This window comes from Trachypithecus francoisi, unplaced genomic scaffold (genome assembly GCF_009764315.1).
Source record: "Trachypithecus francoisi isolate TF-2019V2 unplaced genomic scaffold, Tfra_2.0 Lachesis_group0, whole genome shotgun sequence".
Classification (NCBI taxonomy): Eukaryota; Metazoa; Chordata; class Mammalia; order Primates; family Cercopithecidae; genus Trachypithecus; species Trachypithecus francoisi.
Genome location: NW_022681453.1, coordinates 178,232,796 through 178,249,735, shown reverse-complemented (window position 1 = coordinate 178,249,735; position 16,940 = coordinate 178,232,796). Strand labels below are relative to the sequence as shown.

The following is a 16,940-nucleotide window of genomic DNA, read 5'->3' as shown; positions in this document are numbered from 1 at the left end:
TACATATACCTAACAGCTACATTTCATCATTTGTTTTCTGGGTATAGGAAGTCACTACTTAATGGCATTGACTCTTTGCCAAGTAATCTTTAAACCAAGACATGTATATAATTTCCTTATTAATTAAAGATAGTAACTTCATCAATCTTAGTTCATGAAAAAAATCCAAAGCTTCCAGGCATAATCTTGATGAAGAATACATTACACAGCTGAAAGAATTCAAATTTATACTGCCTTGGACAACTATTCATGTGTCATAAAGGACAATGAGTTCACCAAAGTAATCTATATGGGAAGTGACTCACAACAAAAGGTTAACAGATACGGTCTGTATCAGTTTACTAGAAGACAACGGAAGATGAAGAAGCCAAATATCTTACCTCTAGTTATTTGAGGTCAAAATTGGAAAATGTTATCAAATAATGTTAGCAATCTCAACAAAATCCAGATAACTGAAAATTTGACTACTTTATCATTATGTCACTCAACTCTTACAGAAATAGTTAAGTTTAAGTGTATACATGAACAGAGCATGAATATATTAGATCAGGATTTCAAGGTCTGTTGACCATTTCACCTAAAATTTATAGAATCTGGAGATAAATAAGTTCACTATTATCAATCAGAAAGCATATTTGAAGACTTAGGTTGCAGGTGAATAAATCCTAAATGGCCATCATTTTAAAGCAGATATCTAACAAGCATCCACGTTATAAACAATTGTTTTGAGTTTTTATCTAGAAATAATTATAGATTTACAAGACATTGCAAAGATAGCACAGAGAGATCCTATGTTCCCTTCATGAGGTTTCTAAAAATTTTACATTTTATATAATTATGCAATATCGAAACCAGGAAGCTGTCACTGGCACAATGTGTGCATATAGTTCTATGTTACTTTATCAGGTATAGATTCTTGTAACCACCACTGTAATCAGGATACAAAAAGATTGTAAATAATTTAACTTCTTTTCTTAGAAAATAAAATATATGATAGCTTCAGGTAGAGGGTTCTAGAATACATATTCTATTTAACAATATTTAATTATTGAAAATTATTAATATTCAAAATTATCTTAGAAAACTCTCTATATAAAGGCCAAAGTGAAATTCTAGCAATATAGACACAGTACACTTCAATTAAGCTAATTTCCCTGCACAGATCAGACAACCCCATCATTCAACAATCAGCTCTCCCCAGCTAAGAAAACACACACATTTTTTAGCACACAGTTTATCAAAGACAAGTTGCTGATAATTCTACTACTCCATTCTACTACTCTACTGTTTACAAGTAGAAGTCCCAGACACACACACTGACATGCCCCACCTTTCTCAAGCAGAACAGAGACTTCACAAGTGTCCTTAAATCTCTAATGAGGTTACCATAACAAAAGATACAATAATAAATATATGTAAAGAAACAATGAAATAAGCCAGACAGATTCTCCTAAGCCAAACCTCATGTGGAGTTTCTTATTTTCCCTAACAAGAAAATATAAACCAAATTGTTGCAAACCCCAAGTTTGAGTGCGCTCAGAGCAAAGGAAAAATATTTAATCTCTCCTTCTTCCTTCCTCTCTCTCTCTCTCTCTCTCACACACACATACACACACCTAAACATCAATCTTACCTTAGCCATCTGTGCCTGCACACCGTTTGCCTTGAGAGATGCTACCGCTTTCTGTGCGGCTGCAGGACTGTCAAAATCTACAAAACCATAACCTGTGAAAACACAAAATCCCCTTGTTAGTATTCACAAAAAGCTGAATCTCTATCTTAACTGATGAAGTACAAGCTTACAGATAGACTTGCATTCATTTCTTCTGACACATTACCCTGGTTGAACATTAGGCTGTTAGATTAGTGGTCCTTAATGCTTTGAGAGATATACCATAATATCTCTAGACATAAAAAAGTAACTTTTATTTTCTACGCATTGTTTTGGAGATTGAGTATACAATCAGTAACCCAATTTAACCTAATTTGGTGAGTAAGATAATAGACTGTTTAACTGTGTTCTTTCTTCATGGATTGTGGCAAAAGTGAGGTGCATAAAATGCTGAAAAATATAGAAAATTGTTTCCCTAAAGTGAATTTTCAAAACTTCAAATATTGATGTTAACAAAAACCATGATAAGAATTTGCAAAAGATTATCAGCAACTGCAATAGTGCTTGGCACACAGTAGACATTCAATAAATATATGTCTACTTCCTGAATAAGTAAATATTGTGAACAAGAGGATTTAAAACCTGGTTCCATTTGATTACTAAGCCCATGCTCCTCCATTATCCTGTTTCAATGATAACATCTTAAATTATTTTGACTATTTAGGATCTGTGAGAAAGAATGATTAAATACATAAATATTCATGCTTCTTTTAAAAATAAGAACCACTATCTGCTTATTTGTTTCTAGTGTATAGTCTGAAAAAGGTATACGAGTTCCCTATGCTATTCTGACTGTGTGCTTGTGTGGATGTGTATATATGGTGAAAGCAAAGAAATAGTAAAAGAGTCAATGAAAAGACCATTTTGCATGTCCTTAAGCTAGTTAATAGTCTAAGGCTTAGCCTAACAGCAATGTCAACTGCCAATAATATTGTGAAATATAAATGCTCAAGAGTGAGTATAAGGACAGCTTTGTTTGGCATGCTTAAAAAGCTCACCATATGTATCCTATACTTCTTCTCATCTGCCAGGCAGGGAATCATCTGCATTCTTATACTTGTCTCATTTAGAAGTTTTGAGGTGAGCCACTGAAGCAAACCTCCTAACCATGTACTGTGATACCTCCTCTCACCCCAAAATAACCAAAGAAGTGTGCAAGGATGAATCCAATTACCAAGTTGCTTCTTTTAATTAACTTTTTAATTTTTTCCCCTGAATTTCGTCTTCTTTCTCTCCCTCCCAACATGTTATTCTAAAATGAACTTGTTACACAGCAGTGTACCATAAAGTGCTCTTGAGAAGCTAGGCAGAAAAGCTGTGAAGTTTGTATGTCTAATCCAAAAGGAAGCCTGTTCTGTAAGTACTGTTAATTCTTCTCTTCCTACAAAGTCAAACTAAATGGGTAATATAAGTATTACCACCCACAAAGCTGAGTAAGATAGAAAAAAAAAAGTAGGAAGTGATAGTCAAGAAATAGGGTCAAGGGGAGAAGAAAGCAAAACTATAATCTGGATATTATCTCTCATGTGCCAGTTTCTGTGCTGGGTAGTTGACACATTGGTGAAGTCATAATAACACCATGTACTACTGGCTTCATGCGCATTATATACATGAAGAAACTGATGCTCCGGTAACGTGATCCAGCTGGACTAGAATCACAAGCCATTCATTGAGCAGATCCAGGATTTGAAGTAAAATCTGCATGTGTCCTTTCAAATACACCATACCATGAATTGCTTTATATTCCCACATTGTAAACTATTTCTTCTAGCCTCTGAAGCTCATCAGAGAAAGGAATCAATCCTTGAAAATTCCTTAAATGGCATGGAATAAAACATTTCCATATAAGATGATTTAATTGAGCTTCTATAATCAGTACATTTGTCAATGAAGTGGTTGATGAGTTAAGATGAGATTGCGATGGGAACCACCTTGCACCTTATACTTTGGCCAGTTTTCCTTACCCATTCATAGGCTCATTTATTCATTCAGGCACTGCGCTAAGCAAAGGGTATATAGTCATGGAAAAAAACCTCAGTTCCCACTCATGCAACTAATAGTTGCGTTGGGAGATGGACAAGAACAAATGACCATACAAATGAATATATAATTGCAAAATTTCAGGTCTTCCTCGAAAGTAAATGAGAGCATATAATATAGATTCTAATCATTGATTGTTCATTATTGAAAGTTTTGAAGAAGCAGTGGTGTGAAATGATCTGCATTTTTAAATTGAGATTGCAATGTTGTGGGGGAGCTGGGAAGCTAGAAAGGAATCAGGAGATGACTTAGGGGCTATTACAACATTCCAGAAGAATGGCAGCTGGCAATGAAATAGGGTGAAATGGATGGTTTGAGTTATATTTTGGAGGCAGAATTAACAGGGCTTTGTAAATGGATTGACTGAATTGGGAAGAAGGAAGGCATAAAGACGTAGACAAAGATTACCACTGGTTTTGTTTGTTTGGTTGGTTTTGTTTTTGCCATAAGCCACTGGGTGAGTGGATATGTGATTTACTGAAATGGGAAGACTCAAGGAAGAACCAGCAGGGGAAAAGGAAAATTAAAATATTGGCCTGAGACATGTTGAGTCAGAAATGTTGGAGATATTTCAATAGAAATGTCAAATCGCAGTTGGATATATTAGGTGGGTGCTCAGAAATGGAGATGAAATTGGAAATACAGGAGGACAACAGCACAAAGATATAGATGTTATTTATAGGAAACAGTCAAAAATGCCCAGAGTAAGTATTAAAAAAAAAGATCCAGAATTAGAACTCAAACAACTTCAGCATTTAAGCATTACATAAGAAGAAAAGACTGCAAAGAAAGCTGGAGAGTCAGAGAGGAAGAAGGAAATGAAAAGGGAATCAAATATCTCAAATCCAAGGTAAAAAAGTATTCTGAGAAGGAGGGAGAGATAAATTATGTGAAATGCTACTGAGAGTTTGAGCAAGACAGCTTCAAGATGCCCAGTGTGTTCAGAAACATGATGTCATTATCATGATTTGCTTTAGGCAAGTGGTGGGGATTGAAGCCTGCTGGAGTAGTTGAAGAGTATGAGCCAGATGAGGAGGAGGATTTACAGGCCTCTTTGCAGTTATCTTGGCTGGGAAAAAGGAATTAAGAAACAGATTTAGCTAGCAGGGGATCTAAGGTCAACTGAGCTGTTTCTGTTTGTTTGCTTTAAGATAGGAGATGCTATGGTTGAGTGTGTGTGTGTGTGTGTGTGTGTGCGCGCGCGCGCGCGTGCACATGCTTGTGTCTATTCCCCACCTGGTTCCAGCGTGAAGCTAGGGTAGGAAACTGCTGAGGATTCATGTAAATTATTCAACAAATAGTTATTGACCACTTTCTATAGGACAGATACTGTTCTAGGCATTATTGAATGTTGAATATTGATGGGAAAGATCAAGCAGAAAACAGATTAAAACTTCAGGAGGACAAGTGGATAATTTATAGAATAACATTCCTGAGAAGGTAGAAGGGTGGGTGTATCTAGAAACTTCATGAAAGTGTTGCCCTTCTCCAGACAAGGATCCTCCCCTTCACCCATTGTACCTGGAAGAAAAAAGAGCACTCTCCATTACCAGGTGTTGTTTCTTTGTATTGCCCCAGGTACTGGGACCGTACCTAACATCCAGCCTATGATTAATAAATATTTGTGAAAATAAATGGAAACCACATTTACAAAATGTTAACTTATTTCATGGAACTATGACAGGGATTAACTGATAAAAATGTCTATTAATACTGTTGGGCTATAAAGAGCACACAATGCTAAGTGGTCAAGGTTCTGTTTCAGCCATGCTGCCATCCAGCAGGCAGCCCCTTATTTTATGACTCCCACCCTTTTACTCTAGTGTGTCTTCTCTCTGGCTTCCTCTCTTCCTTTCCAACCCCATATGGTACACAGGATATTACAAAATCAAGATGCTGACCACCAGGACTAAACTCCAATCTGAACAGAGGACATTTCTGTGAGGGTATGAGACACCCTGAGCTTTCTCTGAATCAGGGACATTCTGGCTAAACTTGGAGAAAAGTCTAATTATAAAGAGTCATTCTGCCAGCAAGGAGAGAGAGGTTGTCCGTTTTGTACAAAATATCTGTATTGATGGCTCCAAGCCAAGGGGGATAAAGACTTCATAAATAAAATTATAAATAGGGGATAAGCCACCACATCAGAAATATTTCACTGAATTATGTGTTTTTCATATATACTTACTTTTACTTGTTACAATGGAAGTTTATGTAAAAATGTCTCAAGAAACCCTGAAAAATACTTCCATTCTAGAAATAAACATTGCATTACTGAGTTTTACATGACAGCAGATACTACATCACAATCAGAAGAGAACAAAATGAAATAGGAGACAGCCCCTAAAGAATAATGATGCATTTAGCAAGGAATAAAGCCACTTCAATTTGCTTTCAATTTGTTTTCCTTAATGACAAATAATCAAGTCTGGGAACAGCAACCTCTGTACCTACATCTGGTGAGGAGAAGGGTAAGGGGAGATTAGTTCAGCTTCAGCTAATAATGCTTCACGGTAACTGCTAAAATCCTCAACACAACACTGGCAAATGCTAACCATCAGAAACTCTGGCCCGAGTGGCTGTAAGCCCACCCATCTCACTCTCTCAATTACATAATTAAGCTTGGCAGCAGGTTCAAATGAATTAAAACTGAATGTCACTGTTTTCTCCACACACCCCTGTCCTTGTTTTTCTTCCTTGTCAGGGGGAGAAGGTCAGCAGTTCTGCAATTAGTGGGAAGTAGAGCAGTGAGAAAGAACCAACTCTGTGATAATTGGGTCATTTGCCAAATACACTCATTCCATTGGCAGATATAATCAATGCTTTCCTGAAATGTTTTAAACTCTGTGTGTTAATTTAGAGTTTTGCTATTTTAATTGCAATACAAGCCTGGTGACTTTAGAGAAAAAAGTGTATGCATGTGTGTGAGTGTGTGTGTGTGTGTGTGTATCTATCTATCTATCTATCTATCTATCTATCTATCTATCTATAATGGAATTCTACAAAGAATAGTCATGTCCAGATGGTTCTTATATTGTTTCCTTTAGTGCATTTGCTGGCAGCATCTTCCCTGAGAGCTTTGCCATTCAGTTGAACCACTGTGTGACAATCCATTTGAAATTTCATTAAATGTTTCTTTACCATCTTCAAAAGCTTATTTTATACTTCTGCATTGGTGTGTGCTCCTTAAGTTCTCTATTTAAACTGCTTATTTATGTACCAACATTGGGATTGTTCTTTATGTGTGCATTGGGGTGGATTGGGGGGAAGTAACGATAAAACTAGAACTCCTGCTTTACCATCAACAGTGAGCCAAGGAGACTTGCTCTCAGAGTGTAACTGCACACTAAATTTCACAACATTTGTATTGTTCCTCCTCTTCAGAATGACTGTCACAAAAGCTCGCTTGAAACACAGATGGCTTGGTGTAGCACCCAAATTCTGTCAAAGACAATCCAACTGTGAGTCAAATGTGACTTCTAAACAGAATAAGCAAACATTTTGGCTAAGAATTGTATATACATTCAGCTGAAATTCCACTTAAGTTTAACAGTTGAAGATGTTAACAATGAATCACCTTTCCATAAATCCTTCCCCACCTTCTATTTGGGCTTAGCAATAGTCTGTGGCTGTTGTCTGGGCTCAGAACAGGATGACTGAGTTGCAGGGAGACAGGGGTGGTTTGCAGGCTGCCTGGAAGTCTGGTGGCACTCAGACTGCTTCCATGCCTCTGTATTTCTTCTGGATTTCTACTGTATCCCTAAACGATTCAGTTATTGTTGACTATCTTTCCTTATTGGATTTCCTAGTTCTTTGCACTATGTGGTCACAGAAGATAATGAAATAACAGCATTGATATATTTATTGCAACTTTTCTACTTAAAACAACAAGAAAACCTACTAATTTCTTCAGTGTCTTCTTTTGTATCCATTTACTGTGAGTGATCATTATAGTAAAGCCAGGATACCACAGGGGAACCAACATGATAGCCACATGGTCTACCTTAGATTTGTGAGAAAATAAAGGCAAAAGATAGTTTCTGCTGAAAAGCAAAAGCCAGAGACAATAGAGCATACTGTGAGAAAAATTCCAAGCCATTATAATCTGAATCACCTATGCTTTCAAATGTCTTAAAAATATAAAATGCAGAGAGTTGATACAGAAAAGAAACCACATATGGACTGCCTGAACAGAGAGGGTTGCAGCCTCAGACACTTAGCAAACAGAGGAAAATAAGATGGGTAACAATATCCACTGCACAGAAAACAGGTTGCTCCACTGGACTCCCCTCATGTTCCAGTTTAATTGCCTAAGTATTCTGAAATTTTTGTGCCAGAAATACTAAAACAAGACATCAGCTTTTGGAACAGGAAACTGCCTATTAGTAGTGACATTTTTGAACCACAGTGTGATCTTTCATTATTATTATTATATTATTAAATTTACTAAACATCTACTACATACAAGGAAGATAGTGCCAGATGCTGTAAGGGAAACAAAAACTCTAACATGGCTTTTCTTGACAAAGAGTTTATGGTCTAGTAGAGTTGATGAATCAATTTAAATGCAGTAGAGTTTATGTTTAAATGGCATATAGACACAATTATCTTCACATTATTGAACTAATTTTATACTGTATAGTATGTATGACTTAGGGTGTACAGCTCTGGTCAACAGAGCTGAACAACTGAGCCAGGTTCCGTTCAATAAGTGCCATGATGGTAAAATTATCCATATTCTAAATTTATGTATATATGTATGAATTAGTCTATCTTTCTGTCTCTCAGTTTGTTTGAAATTAAGTACAAGATATAGAGAGTAATCACTACCATATAAATTGTGGGAAAAAAAGTGCTAGTATTTTAAAACAGCAACTGTTTCTTCCAGGTGGGGGAAAACTCAATATATTTTGCACACAAATGACAAAAATAAGGACCGGGGAAAAGGAATAGGTCCCAAATGGTATTTCCTAGCAGAATAAAACAATTACAAAGACAGACAAATTTAGAGAGCAAAGTATTTAGTAGGATGCCACTTGAAAATTGAACACTTTCTCCTTCCATTTATGTTACACAAAAAATCTTATTAAACCAAACACAAATTTAAATCTCAAAACTCACTTTCCTCTTCACCATGTTCAGTTGATTTTTTTTTTTATTTTTTTTATTTTTCTCTCATTTTTAAATGAGAGAAATTGCTTCTTTATACTGAATAAAGTCAAAATTAGTATCAGAATCATTGTTTATGGGCTTAGTGCAGCCCCTATGCTTTATTGAGATTAAAGAAACTTACTGATTTGCCAAGGACCAACCATTATTTTATTATACTATTACACAGATTAAGAGAGCAGTGTATTTGGCAGTAAATGGGCAGATTAACCTCTGTGAACCATGTAGCAAAGCTCTGCTTTGCTAACAGGCAGTGTTCAAACATAGAAATAAAACGTATGTCTTGTTTGAGCTATTGGTCCTGTGTGTCTCTGACATCAAAACATCAGGAGGCACAAGTTGCAATGGTCACTGCATGAGCAAACCCAGAATATTAATAAAACAATTTCATTGAATTTATAATTATAATAAAAGTCAGCTATAACTGAACACTTTAATTATAGCTCTACAATCCCCAGCCCCAATTTAGGATAGGCAAACCTAACTAAAATTTCATTCCTGGCTGCCCCATTCTTCCCTCCCACTTGCTCTAGACTTACAGATGGGTAGAACACTAGACTATTCCTCCATACAAGGAATAGAGGTAATGACTTCAGTGTATCAACTGGAGGACAAGCCCCCTACCTCTTCCCAGATACTTTAATCCATATTCACACTCAACAGCTTTACTCTCCTGCCACAGTGGAGAGTAAAGCTGTACTGGGCTCAGCCAACAACCACACACAGAGGGAGCATTTGGACCAGACCTAGCCAGAGGAGAATCATCCATCTCATCCGCTGATACTCAAGTTTCTTGGCAAGCTTTGCCATCACAGGCCAAAGTGCTCTGGGGACCTAGGTAAACTCTGAAAGGCAGTCAAGGGCACAAGGACTGCAACTTGTATGCAACTCCAAGTGTTGGGCTGGGCTCAGAGCCAGAGGACTAGGGTGGCATGGCATGAGACCTAGGGGGACACCAGCCCAGGCAGCTAAAGGAATGCTTGTGCCATCCCTCCCCTAGCCTTAGGTAATGCAGCTCACAGCAATGAAAGTGTCTCCTTCCTTCTGCTTAGGGCATGGAGAGCAAAGAGTAAAGAGGAGCCTTGTGCCTTGAATACCAGCTCAGCCATAGCAGAATAGGGCAATGGGCAGAATAATGAGCCTCCCATTCCAGGCCCTAGCTCTCAGATGACATTTCTAGACACAGCATTGAATGGAAGGACCTAGTCCTGGCAGGATTCATAACCTGCTGACTAAAGAGCCCTTGGGCCCTGAATAACCAGCAGCAAAACCCAGGTTGTATGCTATGGGCCTTGGGCTCTGAGATGTACAGGAAGGAAAAGTAAAGGAGACTTTGTCGTGTGTCTCAGGTACCAGTTCAGCCACAGTGGGGTAGAGCAAAAAGCAGGCTCTTGGGGTCACTAAGTCTAGGCCTAGGCTAGTAGACAGCATTTCTGGACCTGCCCTGGACCAGAGGATATTCAGCTTCCCAGAAGGGTGAGTCTCATGCTTGGAAGCATTTGCCACAATCTGACTGAAGAGCCACTGGGGCTTTAAGGGAACATGGGCAGTGACCTGGCAGAACCCCTCAATAGGCCAGTGGTGGCAGTGGCCACAAGAAGAGGCTCCTCTGTCTGTGGAAAGGGGAAGAGTAGGAAGAACTTTATATTGTGAACTGAGTGTCAGCTTAGCTGGGGTGTAATAGAGCATCAGTCAAATGTTCAAGGTTTTTGACTACAATCCCTGGCTCCCAGACAGTATCACTGGTCCCATGTGGGGCCTGGGGAAACCTGCCATCCTGAAGATAGGGACACAAATGTGGTTGGATTTGCCACCTGTTAATTGTAGAGGCCTAGGGTTTTGCATAAACATAGGTGATAAACAGGTAGTGGTTAGAGTGGGCCTTGGGGAAGACTCAGTGCTATGAAGGTTTCAGGTCTGATCCATTAGTCACATTGATGGCAGCCACAGGAACCTGACTGGGTCAATCCCAGTGTGTCACCACACCTCCAGTTTCAGGTGGCTCAGTGTAAAGACAGAGACTCCATTTGTTTGAGAGAAAGTAAAGGAAAAGGACAAGAGTCTCTGCCTGATAATCCTAAGAATTCTTCCAGATCTTACCCAAGACCACCAAGGTGGTACCTCTATGAGTCTGCAAAAACCACAGAAATATTGGGCTGAAGGCCAAAGTCCCTTCAAATACCTGGAAAGCCTTCTCAAGAAGGATGGGCACAAACAAGCCCAGTCCATGAACACAACAATAAATACGTAACTCTTCAATGTCCAGACACCTATGAATATCTACAAGCATCAAGATCATCCAAGAAGACATGACTTGACCAAATGAACTAAATAATGCACAAAGGACTAATCCTGGAGAAACAGAGACATCTGACCTTTTACAGAGAATTCAAAATAGCCGTTTGAGGACATTTTTAAAAATTAAAGATAATACAGACAAAAAACTTCAGAATTCTATCGAAAAAATTTAAGAAGTTGAAATAATTTAAAAGAATCAAGCAGAAATTCTAGAGTTTAAAAATGCAAATGACATCCTGAAGAATGCATCAGAGTCACTTAATAATAAAATTGATCAAGAGAAGAATTAGTGAGCTTGAAGAAAGTCTATTTGAAAACATACAATCAGAGGAGACATAAAAGAGTAAAAAGCAATGAAGCATGCTGACACGATCTAGAAAGTAGTATCAAAAGGGAAAATACAAGAGTTATTTGCCTTAAAAAATGAGATAGAGAAAGAGATATGTGTAGAAAGTTTATGAAAAGGGAGAATATCAGAGAACTTCCCAAACCTATAGAAAGGTACCAATATTCAAGCACAAGAAAGCTATAGAACACCAAGCAGGTTTAACCCGAAGAAGACTACCTCAAGGCATCTAATAATCAAACCTCCAAAAGTCAAGGATAAAGAAAGGATCCTAAAAGTAGTAAGAGAAAAAAAGACAACTTGCAATAGAGCTCTAATATATCTGGTAACAGACTTTTCAGTACAAACCTTATAGGCCAGGAGAAAGTGGCATGACATATTTAAAGAACTGAAAGAAAAACAAATTTACCCGTGAATAGCATATCTGACAAAGATATCCTTCAATGGGAAAAAGAAATAAAGACCTTTCTAGATGAAAAAAAAAAGCTGATGGATTTTATCAACACCAGACCTTCCCTACAAGAAATGCTAAAGGGTGTTCTTCAGTCTGAAAGAAGAAGATGTTAATGAGCAAGAATAACAGAAAAACACAGAATTGTATAACACTGTAATTGTGGTGTGTAAACTACTGTTAAGTATAAAGACTAAATGATGAACCAATCAAAATTAATAGCTGCAATTACATTTCAAGACATAGACAGTACAATAAGACATAAAGACAAATAACAAAAAGTTAAAAAGCAGGGAGATGAAGTTAAACTATAGGGTTTTTATTAATTTTCGTGTGTGTATGTGTTTTCTTATGCAATCAGTGTTAAGTTATCATCAGTTTAAAATAATAGGTTGTAAGATAGCATTTGAAAGCCTCACTGTAACCTCAAATCAAAAAAACACACAATGGATACACAAAAAATAAAAAGCAAGAAATTAAGTCATACCATCAGAGAAAATCACCTGCACTAAAAGGAAGACTGAAAGGAAGGGAAGAAGGAAGAGAAGACTACAAAATAACCAGAAAACAAATAACAAAATGGAAAGAGTAAGTCTCTACCTATCAATAATAACACTGATTGTAAATGGACTAACTCTCTAATCAAAAGACATAGTGTGGCTAAATGGATAAAAAAAAATAAGATTCCATGATCTGTTGCCTACAAGAAACTCACTTCACATATAAAACCCACAGGCTGAAAATAAAGAGATGGGTAAAAAAGATATTCCACGATAATGAAAACCAAAGAACAGCAGGTGTATCTACACTTATATAAGAAAAAAATGGATTTCAAGACAAAAACTGCAAGGAGAGACAAAGAAGGTCCTTACATAATGATAAAGGGGTAAATCCAGCAACAGAACTTAACAATTGTAAATATATATGCAATGAACCCTGGACGACCCTGATGTATAAAGCAAATATTATTAGAGCTAAAGAGAAAGGTAGACCTCGATAATAATAGCCAAGACATCAATATCCCACTTTCAGCATTGGACAGATCTCCCAGATGGAAACACAACAAAGAAGCATCAGACTCAATCTGCAGTACAGAAAAAATGAACCTAATAGATATTTATAAAACATTGCATCCAGAGACAACAAAATACACATTTTTTTTTTCTCCTCAGCACTCTCTAGGACATTGATCATTCTCTAGGACAGACTATGTGTTAGGTCACAAAACAAACCTTAAAACATTAAAAAATAAAAAAAAAATCAAGTGTCTTCTCTGACATATTTAAAGTACAATGAAATAAAACTAGAAATCAACAATAAGAGGAATTTTGGAAACTATATGAACACATGGAAATTAAACAATATGCTCCCAAATAAATAGTGGCTCAATAAAGAAGTTAAAAAGAAAAATTAAACATTTTTTGAAACAAATAATAATGGAAACATAGCATATCAAAACCTATGTAATACAGCAAAAGCAGTACTCAGAGGGAAGTTATAGCTATAAGTGCCTATATCAAAAAATAAGAAAAAAATCAAATAAATAACCTAAGGATGCATCTTAAAGAGCAAAAAAATGCAAGCACAATTTAAACACAAAATTAGTAGAAGAAAAGTAATAAGGATCAGAGTAGAAATAAATGATTTGAAATGAAGAAAAAATACAAAAGATCGATGAAATGTTTGTTTTTGAAAAGATAAACAAAACTGACAAACTTTTAGCCAGACTAACGAAGAAAAAAAAGGAAGAAAACCTAAATAAATAAATAAGAGATGGAAAAAGGAGGCTGGGCGTGGTGGCTCATGCCTGCAATCCCAGAACTTTGGGAGGCCGAGGTGAATCACCAGAGGTTGGGAGATTGAGATCAGCCTGGCCAACATGGTGAAACCCCATCTCCACTAAAAATACAAAAATTAGCCAAACATAGTGGCAAGCACCTGCAATCCCAGCTACTCAGGAGGCTGAGGTGGGAAATCACTTGAACCCGGGAGGCAGAGGTTGCAGTAAGCTGAGATTGTGCCACTGCACTCCAGCCTGGGTGACAGAACAAGACTCCATCTCAAAATCAAAACTAAAAATGAATAAAGAGATCGTACAACTTATATCACAGAAATTTAAAGGATCATTAATGGCTACTATGAGCAACTATATGCCAATAAACTGGCACATTAAGGGGAAATTAATAAATTCCTAGATATGTACAAACCACCAAGATTGAATTATAAAGAAATCCAAAGACTAAACAGAACAATAACTAACAAGGAGATTGAATCCATAATAAAAAGGAAAAGCCCAGGACCCAACAGATTCATGGATGAATTCTATCAACATTTAAGAAGAATTAATACCAATCCTCAAACAATTCTGAAAAATAGAGGAGGAGGAAATAATTTCAAATTCATTCTATGAGACCAGTATTATTCTGATACCAAAACCAGAAAAAAGATACACCAATAAAAGAAAACTACAGGCCAATACCTCAGACTAATATTGCCACAAAAATCCTGAACGAAATGCTAGTAAACTGAATTCAACAATACATGAAAAAGGTCATTCATCATGACCAAGTGGGATTTATATCTTGGAGGCAAGAATGATTCAGCATTCACAAATCAATCAATGTGATACAATATATCAATGAAATGAAGGACAACAACTATATGATCATTTTGATCGATGCTGATAAAGCATTTGATATGAACATCTCTTCATACTAAAAACTCTCAAAAAACTAGGTATACACAGAACATAACTCAACATAATAAAAGTCATATGTGACAGACCCACAACTAGTATTATATTGAATGGGAAAAAACTGAAACCCTTTACTATAAGAACATGACAATGATATTCACTTTCACCACTGTTATTTAACATAGCACTGGAAATTCTAGTTAGAGCAGTCAGAAAAGGAAGAAATAAAAGGCATCCTTTTCATGTGTCTGTTGGCTGAATGGATGTCTCCTTTTGAGAAATGTCTGTTCATATCCTTTCCCCACTTTTTGATGGGGTTGCTTGTTTTTTTCTTGTATACTTGTTTGAGTTCTTTGTAGATTCTGGATATTAGCCCTTTGTCAGATGAGTAGGTTGCAAAAATTTTCTCCCATTCTGTAGGTTGCCTGTTCACTCTGATGGTAGTTTCTTTTGCTGTGCAAAAGCTCTTTAGTTTAATTAGATCCCATTTGTCAATTTTGGCTTTTGCTGCCGTTGCTTTTGGTGTTTTAGACATGAAGTCCTTGCCCATGCCTATGTCCTGAATGGTACTACCTAGATTTTCTTCTAGGGTTTTTATGGTATTAGGTCTAACATTTAAGTCTCTAATCCATCTTGAATTAATCTTCGTATAAGGGGTAAGGAAAGGATCCAGTTTCAGCTTTCTACTTATGGCTAGCCAATTTTCCCAGCACCATTTATTAAATAGGGAATCCTTTCCCCATTTCTTGTTTCTCTCAGGTTTGTCGTAGATCAGATGGCTGTAGATGTGTGGTATTATTTCTGAGGACTCTGTTCTGTTCCATTGGTCTATATCTCTGTTTTGGTACCAGTACCATGCTGTTTTGGTTACTGTAGCCTTGTAGTATAGTTTGAAGTCAGGTAGCGTGACGCCTCCAGCTTTGTCCTTTTGACTTAGGATTGTCTTGGCAATGCGGGCTCTTTTTTGGTTCCATATGAACTTTAAAGCAGTTTTTTCCAATTCTGTGAAGAAAGTCATTGGTAGCTTGATGGGGATGGCATTGAATCTATAAATCACCTTGGGCAGTATGGCCATTTTCACGATATTGATTCTTCCTATCCATGAGCATGGTATGTTCTTCCATTTGTTTGTGTCCTCTTTGATTTCACTGAGCAGTGGTTTGTAGTTCTCCTTGAAGAGGTCCTTTACATCTCTTGTAAGCTGGATTCCTAGGTATTTTATTCTCTTTGAAGCAATTGTGAATGGAAGTTCATTCCTGATTTGGCTCTCTGCTTGTCTGTTACTGGTGTATAAGAATGCTTGTGATTTTTGCACATTCATTTTGTATCCTGAGACTTTGCTGAAGTTGCTTATCAGCTTAAGGAGATTTTGGGCTGAGACAATGGGGTTTTCTAAATATACCATCATGTCATCTGCAAACAGGGACAATTTGACCTCTTCTTTTACTAACTGGATACCCTTGATTTCTTTCTCTTGCCTGATTGCCCTAGCCAGAACTTCCAACACTATGTTGAATAGGAGTGGTGAGACAAGGCATCCCTGTCTTGTGCCAGTTTTCAAAGGGAATTTTTCCAGTTTTTGCCCATTCAGTATGATATTAGCTGTGGGTTTGTCATAAATAGCTCTTATTATTTTGAGGTACGTTCCATTAATACCGAATTTATTGAGCGTTTTTAGCATAAAGGGCTGTTGAATTTTGTCAAAAGCCTTTTCTGCATCTATTGAGATAATCATGTGGTTCTTGTCTTTGGCTCTGTTTATATGCTGGATTACGTTTATTGATTTGCGAATGTTGAACCAGCCTTGCATCCCAGGGATGAAGCCCACTTGATCATGGTGGATAAGCTTTTTGATGTGCTGCTGAATCCGGTTTGCCAGTATTTTATTGAGAATTTTTGCATCGATGTTCATCAGGGATATTGGTCTAAAATTTTCTTTTTTGTTGTGTCTCTGCCAGGCTTTGGTATCAGGATGATGTTGGCCTTATAAAAAGAGTTAGGGAGGATTCCCTCTTTTTCTATTGATTGGAATAGTTTCAGAAGGAAAAAAATGCTCATCATCACTCGCCATCAGAGAAATGCAAATCAAAACCACAATGAGATACCATCTCACACCAGTCAGAATGGCAATCATTAAGAAGTCAGGAAACAACAGGTGTTGGAGAGGATGTGGAGAAATAGGAACACTTTTACATTGTTGGTGGGATTGTAAACTAGTTCAACCATTATGGAAAACAGTATGGCGATTCCTCAAGGATCTAGAACTAGA

General features: G+C 37.1%; 1 protein-coding gene across 6 annotated transcripts in view; it reads right to left on the bottom strand.

Annotated features, from left to right (window-relative positions):
- RBMS3 (RNA binding motif single stranded interacting protein 3) overlaps positions 1–16,940 on the bottom strand; it is a 771,622-nt gene that overhangs the window by 447,583 nt on the left and 307,099 nt on the right. For all 6 annotated transcript variants that reach the window (XM_033212877.1, XM_033212879.1, XM_033212876.1 and 3 more), the window contains exon 4: positions 1,634–1,725. In XM_033212877.1, coding sequence (XP_033068768.1) covers positions 1,634–1,725 — 92 coding nt within the window. The remainder of the gene's footprint in view (positions 1–1,633; positions 1,726–16,940) is intronic.